Source organism: Dendroctonus ponderosae, unplaced genomic scaffold (assembly GCF_020466585.1).
Source record: "Dendroctonus ponderosae isolate FM_Combo_2020 unplaced genomic scaffold, Dpon_F_20191213v2 Dpon_F_20191213_1, whole genome shotgun sequence".
Taxonomy (NCBI): domain Eukaryota; kingdom Metazoa; phylum Arthropoda; class Insecta; order Coleoptera; family Curculionidae; genus Dendroctonus; species Dendroctonus ponderosae.
In genome coordinates this window covers 19315159-19323259 of record NW_026017110.1, presented here as the reverse complement: position 1 = coordinate 19323259, position 8101 = coordinate 19315159, and the positions used below count along the sequence as shown (strand labels likewise).

Sequence of the window (8101 nt, the reverse complement as noted above, 5' to 3'; positions counted from 1 at the left end):
CCTTAAATTTTGCATATTTATATCAAAATTAAATAGTAATGTCATCCTCTTCATACCAACACACTCAAACACAGTTACGCACTTTTCAATCTATGTCCCTTGTCCATATGCTTCAATATACAGATTTGCATCTATTCTCAAGTTATATTTAGTTCGCAGATTTCTGTTAGTTAAACCACGTAGAATTAAGGGTAGATAATAAACGAAACACCAATAATCTTTTCAGCAATTGCTGCTTTGCGCCACGCAAAGTCTATTCTCGTGCGAAACCAACACGCCGAGCATAAACAGTACAGCATCTGATGATCAAATCGCATTATCCAATATACAGGCATCCCAAGAAGAGAAGTATAGAGAGCATAAGGAATGCTACAAGGAGCACAAGGACCATAAGGGACTCCCTACGTTTACCCTGTTGCAAGGATGGCAGCTCTTAGCGTTAGCAGTCAGCCTATTTGTGCCCAAATCGTCCCGGTTGCTTTGGTTTTTAAAACTACATCTGCAGAGAAATGCTGACAATAGAACCGAATGTGGAAAATATGCTGCCTATTGTGAACGAGCCTTAGAAAGGACGATATCAGCAGGTATGTTCCAAGTAGCATTTTGTGTGGAAAAAATTACGACCGGAAAATTGGAATTTAATTTAATAGTAATTTAACATCAGCGTTGCAATGCACACAAAACATCCGATAAAAAATAGAATAAGTCTTAGGCTTTAGCGCTTTTGCTTGACCAACTCCAATCAACTGCACTAGATTTTATCAGTTAATGTAAAAAGACCGAAAAATATAATTGAACTATTTGAAATTACTGAACAGTTTCTACAATATCAGATAAATCGAGAGTGTCTTACACACATTTTGCGGATGTCGAACCCAATTACTTAAGAAATCACATTCATGTTAATTCATTATCCAGTTGCTTCGCCGTTTATTGAAGCCTGAACATTCGGGTACTGAAAACTCATTTTGTTAAACAAATATAATAGATAAAATAAACCAAATTTAAAAAACATCCTAATTTTTTTGCTTGTATCAAAAGTCTTGTCTTAAAACAAGATTTCAACAAAATGAAGCAATTTCGAAAAATTCTGGCTAAATCCCGGATGAAATTTTACATTGGACTTGCAGCCACAAAGAGCGAGAAGTCTCCAACTATTTTTGGCTATGAGAAACTTGCTTGCTTAATAGGCGCTTCTACTTACATCAAACCTCCATGAAGACACGAAGCAGATTTCAGAAAATCTCCCAAAAATATATGGTAATAAGAAACTTTCAGGGTTTTATAATCCACTTCTACTACTCTAACTTTTTGGGGGAAATTTGGGGAAATTTGGCAAATTTGAAAAAAATCTTTCAAAGATTCTTGATGATAGCACAAAAGAGAAACTTTCAGGGCCTCTTTAACTGACATGCTACCACAAAATACTGCTTTGCATAAGTCTACATTTCGTTCGGCTTACCAGAAAAAAATTGCCTCAGCAACGCTTACTTGAATCAAATACCAAATTGCGCTTGGACAAAAATGAGGCAGGTTTTAAAATTTCCATCAAATCTCGAATGATCGTGCAACCCTTAAGAATTGTATATTAGACTTTCCAGTCTACTAAATTCAAAAATGTCCAAGTCTCTAGCTCTTCAGGTGGTAACGAAGTTAGTTGTTTACTATGCGCTTATTTGCATTCGTAAGCTTCCAAGTGCGATATGAAAAGAAACATAGTTAAGGTATGGGCGCAGTCAAAATATTAAAATACTCAATTCTTTATCATCGTGACTGTGCCATCATTTGGATTTTTTTTGGATGAATTGGATGATCTTTGAACAATACTTTCGTCCCACTTATTGGAAAATATGTGTCAAACAAGTGCTATTTGCTAAAGAAAAACCCTACTCAGACTATCCAAAAACCTAACATAAAGAATAACTTATAAATTAGTATTTATTAATTAATGTTTATTAATTTTCAGGTGGCCGAGAACTAAAACCAAGTCGCATGGAAGTGCTCAGCATTCTTCTAAAAAATCCCCAACACCATTCGCTGCCACACTCGATGCCTGTTCATTTGCTCAATGGTACCTACCACATAACAAGTTTTGATGGTTCTACAACGATTAAAGAGTTCCAAGATACGCTGGCTCATGAGATTGGATGTCGCATGAATAACGGTTTTGCCCTATTTAGTGATGATCCTATTGAGAAGGACTTGGAGCACACTTTGGACCCGAGTGCGAAGCTTTGCGATCTGATATCGAAATGGGAAATCGCATTGAGGGAAAAGGGTTTAGGAAAGTTCGAAAACAGCAAAGTGATCCGGTTAACTTACAAAAGCAGATTGTGGTGGAAAAACAGCTCTCGACTGGAAACAGATAAAGAAAGATTGCTTTTATGCTATCAGGTTAATAAGCAAGTGGTAGCTGGCCGATTCCCTCTAAGCAGAGAACTGGCTTTAGAGCTGGCCTCTTTAATGGCTCAACTGGATACAGGGGACTGTCCACTTGGATCTGGAAAAGCCGTTAGTGCTGGCAACACATTGACCAGTCAAGCAACAGTAGCGAATATCAAGTCAAGTCCAAAATCAGTAGTAAATGGCGCTTTCAGCCCTCCGAGCCTACAAAATTCGTCCACTCTTAGTGCTCTAAATAATGTCCATGGAATTTTAACGGCACATTCCAATCAAGCACTTAATGCCATTGATAAATTTTATCCATACCGCTACCGGGACCAGTTAAATCAGGAGGGTTTGTCGGAACTTCAAGCCAAATTACTAGCTAAATGGAGGGCATTGAAGGGAAGAACCCAATTAGATTGCGTCAGGATTTATTTAACGTGTACACGAAAATGGCCTTTCTTTGGAGCAACACTATTTCAGGTACCTGATAATTACATTCTATTTTTTTTTATGCATTACAGTTTTGAACCTGTAATTAATGGTTTAGCAAACATTGAACTGCAAAATTTAAATAATCATGTACATGATCATTTAAGACATTGTAAGTTTGACGAAAACTTACTACTACACTTAACTGCAACGTCGGCAAATTTGTCAGCATTTAAATATATGATGTGGTTAGTTACCTGAAACTTAGTTAAAATAAAATAAATAATAATTCTGATATAATTTAACCTGAGAAAAATTGAATATACTCAGCTGTATATCGCACGATAATTATTTTCGCTGAATTATACCACAAAATGTGTGTCTTACTCTTTTCTATGATTATGTCGTTTATATTTCTGCGGTTAATTTTTCCATAATACTATACACGTATATCCTGTTCTTAATGGTTATGGCGTTTTAAGGGTTTAAAAATAACATTTTTTAGTTTGCGATTAACATTTTTAATCTTTTGTGTATTTGGCTGTAAATTAACAGCCGTTTAGGGATCAAACTTTCGATAATCGTACCTACTTTTATGGCAAACTTATTTTTATTCCAAATTTGGATGAGTCAAATTAGACTTTTTTATTTTGCAGGAAATTTTACAAACAAAAATATTGTTAGGATCTTAATTAAATATAAATAATAAAAAGTCCGGAAACTTTTTGTTACGAAAGTAACAAAGGTAGTTAAAAGTTAAAAGTAAAAGGTGTTAAAACATTTATTTGAAAAAAAAACAACATTTGTTAACATATTCGACATGACTGTATACATATATATACACTGTATATATATATTATAATGAAATTCTGTATACTATATTGATAGATATCTGACGCACATCATCTTATGTGTAAACAATAATTCTAGTTTTATCAGGCAGGCGTTCAGAGGTATTTGTAAAAAAAAGTTGGTAAGTACGTCACAATTTCTCAAAACACTGTATTTTTTACACAAAATAAATCGTGCCACATTTATCTATCAATATATAACAAATTACATTTTAATGGACCCTTTCATTTCGTATATATTGATTAATTTAAATTTTGCGAATAAATCTGAATTTTCGTAACAAATCATTTTCGGACTGTTTCATTTCTCTATTTAGCAATCTTTTTGATCCCGGAATCTGCTGTAAAGTTTTGTACACTTCATTACAACACACTGTGTATATTTGGATATGAAAATTAGTATCTCTTAAGGGTAGGATCGCTTAAAGTTTCATCCGTAAACTGCCGTTAATTTAGAAACTACATAAACAAAAAATATATAAACGTTAATAGCAGAATAAAAAAAGATTATTGTTGAACTTTTAACACCCAATAACTGAATTAAAAATTGTGCTCAGATACAAAATATTTGAAACATAGACGAAACAAAAAAAATACCAAAATTGTAAAATATTGCATCTTTCTTTTACAAAAGTATTTGTCCATCCATCTTTATCCAAACATTTTAAATTTCCTCAATATAAAATTACATTATTGTTGTTATTATTATTACATGTTTTTCAATTAATTTTATAATTTTTTATTTGGGCAAGTAGGTCTCCAATTGCGAGCGTTGTTTAATATTATGCAGCATACCTTATTATTATTACTCACATTTTCGAATGCCATATTTTTGCTGTAAATTCGTTCATAATTATTCAAAATTACAAAACAATGTTAATTTGCTTCTTTGAAAGAACCAGCAACTTCTCGCACCATGGTAGACCTAAAAATAATGTAATTTTTTTCACTCTCAATTCATGTACTTTTGAAACTTAGGCAGACTTGCAAACATTTATAAAAATTCTTTATATTATCAGTAACCAAACCTTGCCATTATTTCTTGCTTACTGTTTAAAGTATGTTTTAGGCAAAACTCCGCCAACAGGACTCGCCGATGGTTTGGTTGGCAGTTAATGAAGAATCTATTACGGCTTTGGACCTGGCCACTATGCAACAACGACAAGGATACCCTTACACGAACGTGTTAACTTTTGGAGGTTGTCAAGAAGATTTTATGTTAGTCGTCACACAAAATGATCAACAGCCTTCGCAGAAACTAATATTCACCCTTAGCAAACCAAAGATTCTCGAACTTACGCTCTTAATTGCTGATTATATGAACTTGCTTATTAACAATCCCGGTACGCCATTGCTGGGAACTTTAAGTAGAGGTACCATGGTTTCAGTGAACCAATCAATCGTTAATCAGTCAATTATCAGCCAAACGTTGGCTAATCAGTCTCAGCCGGATATTCTTAAGTCTACTCCCGATCATGGAGTTCAGAGGTCCGAATCTAAGCGACGAACTCACGTTGACTCAGGCCTTGCGTGATACTCATTAGAACAGGTAGCTTGTAAGAGATTGTGAATATTCATAACGTGATAATTTTTTTTTCGAATAAGTTCTGATAGATTATTTCCTAAAATTTTCAAGCAGAATTTTCGTAAACTTTTAGATGGAAAATGTGGTTTGTTATAGGGAAAAGTTATGGGTGTCGAAGGAAACAAAAAGAAAAGTGTAGGTATGTGTATGTTAAAAGAATAGTCTGTTTGATAAAATCTTTAAATCGTTTTACATGAACGAGCAGCTGTAAGTGAAGATACAGGCTAATCGTTTACTTTGGTGGCTCTATGTCGTGTATGGATGTCTGTTTTAGGAATGTGAACATTTTTACGCGTACCTATTCGAAAAATATGCAAGTGGGATAATTACTTGCTGTTAGAAATAAAAAAAAAAGCGGAGGAATAATAATGGGGATAGAAGTCATTTATTTATTAACAATTAACCGGTTGCTTGCTCCCTCAAGCCTGTAACATTAGCCCCTAAATAGAAGCGGTTTAATTATTTTGCACAAATACACACAAATGGGAAAATCATTTATTTAGTCTCAGCCTTGCTCTAAAACTTATATTCCTAAACGTTGCCAAAGAACAATTGAAATATATTATTATTAGTAGTGACTTTGTAATTATCAGGTGTTATTGAACTGAAGAATATAACATCGAAAAGTTGACAATAAACTGTTCCCAAAAGTAAGTATTTATTTCACTAGCTGTATAAATACATTTTTTTTCTGTTTACAGTCACACAATGTATATAAGATCGTACAGTTTTAATTGTCAAAACAGAACTAGCGCTTTTAGCGAGGTTTAGAGAATATTTGCTAAAATTATTATTTTGATTGTGAAAATTTTACTGAAAATGTAACAATTTTTGCAAGTTTAATAAATTTGTAATGAAACGTTGTATTAAAACAGAACGTTTTGTTGAATGTGAATGAAGCATGAAAAAATATAAAAATCTGTAAAAATTAATGGATATACATTTTTTAAGTTTTGATTCCTTATTAATAGAAACTACATTATTCATAAGCAATTTACGTTTCAGCAAACAACAACTAAAATAGTTACACAAATGTTTTACTAAAACCCGAAAAACTACACTTTTAGTTCAGGAAAAAAACCTGAATTACACCATCAATTCGAACGTTTCTTATTATTATTATACAAGAGTGTAGACATTTGTTCGTAATCTATAATTCTTTATTACTAAAACTGGGCCACCCTATATAAGCCACCTTATATATAATATAAGTATCAATATATGCAAAAAAAATTAATTCCATTGAGTTGTAAACAGCTAACTCAACAAAATCTCCAAACGTTTCATTCTGAATTTACTATTCGAAAAAGTATTTCGCTTATACAATTAAGTTGAAGAAAATAGTCGGAGTAAAAAAAGGTCATATTTGCTTTGTTATTATTGCCTCGTGCTAGTATTAACACAGTTTCATAGATTTAACGTTACCTTGATTGAACTACTTAATTACTTGTAATTTTTTATGTTCTTTGAAGAATTTCCTTGGCGATTTATGTACAACCAAATTTAAAATATTTATTTTTGCTACGTTCAAGTTACTTCTTCTATTTTTCAAATGTTTTACCATCTAAATTTTATATAATTGCTACGACTTTTTATTAAATAAAAAACGCATTATTGGTTTACAACACTATCATAGTAAGAGAGCCGCAAGATGACTAGTAAATATGGATTATTATGCTATCTCAATTTATGAATTTCAATCTACCACTTGAATTCGTTTTTCCCCACTTGCATATTATTCAATCGACAAAATTTGGTTTCAACAAAATGATTTAGAAGTAGCATTTCATTGCATTCAAACAGTATCTGTTCAAAACAATGAAAAACCGAAGAAAAAATTTACGACGCAGATTTAGTTTCCATTTGTTCGTTTTAGATATTTTCAGAAAACCGATGTGTTCATAAATGTTGAATCTTAACAGTTACAAATTTACAAGGTCGCATACTGGGCATTGCAAGGGAACTAAATCTATCTGATTTTTTAACTAAAAATTAAAAATTGCTATAGTTTCAAATTATAAACCCAGTAGTATTTTTAAAGTAGTTCGAGAGTATTACCCAGGACCAAAGAATAACAGAGTTGTTCAATTTTATATATTTTAACTTTATCGACGAATTCTAGAACTTTTATTTAAAAAAACACCCCTTATTAATGTAAATGTATTAATTAACTTTAATTTTAATGTATTTCTCTTGTAATTTAATATACCCATAGTAACTAAATGCAATTTCGTAACAAGCTGATATTTGCCTAATATTGTGATTGTTTTATTACTTTATATTTACCTAGTGGTACTACCAGACATAGCTAGTTTATATTTATGAATCTACTTACTTATAGTATATAATTAATATTGTAAATATACTTACATGTAGACATAGCGATTTAATAGCGTTCGAATAGAAATGTATAAATGAGAGGAGAATTAAATTGTATCCGTTTTAGGGACAGAACGAGCAAATAGTAGATAATAAACGTATTGGGATGCCAACCATATATTATTTGTGTGTATGTGTAGTAAACGTGTAATATGCATTTATTCAACTGTGACTTCCAAGTTTGCAAACGACATGTTTTATAACTAACATTACCAAAATCTCTGCCTACATCATTTTTTATATTGATGGGAAAATGATGCAAGAAACATTAGATTTTATTTTTGTTTTAAATATTTTTCCAATTGAGCATGTAAAAGGCAAATGTTTAGAGCGTTGCCATGATTTTCTATTAGACTAATCTAACAGTTATATGATTTTGTATACTTTTTAAAATAATAAAATATAGACGATTCCGAAATTATTAAAATTAAATCTCGTTTAAAAATTAGTTTAAAAAAGTGAAAATAAA

At 31.8% G+C, this 8101-nt stretch overlaps 1 protein-coding gene across 12 annotated transcripts in view; it reads left to right on the top strand.

The window, feature by feature from the left end:
* Nucleotides 1–7745, top strand: part of LOC109546936 (uncharacterized protein CG43867) — a 178826-nt gene extending 171081 nt beyond the window's left edge. For 8 of the 12 annotated variants that reach the window (XM_048670484.1, XM_048670485.1, XM_048670483.1 and 5 more), the window contains 3 exons: nucleotides 227–584; nucleotides 1967–2868; nucleotides 4738–7745. In XM_048670484.1, the coding sequence (XP_048526441.1) occupies nucleotides 227–584; nucleotides 1967–2868; nucleotides 4738–5202 (1725 nt within the window). In that variant the 3' untranslated portion in view covers nucleotides 5203–7745. Of the gene's footprint in view, nucleotides 1–226; nucleotides 585–1966; nucleotides 2869–4727 lie in introns of all 12 variants that reach the window. The other 4 variants (XM_048670487.1, XM_048670488.1, XM_048670486.1 and 1 more) reach the window with 2 other exon arrangements.
* The last annotated feature ends 356 nt before the right edge of the window (nucleotides 7746–8101 follow it).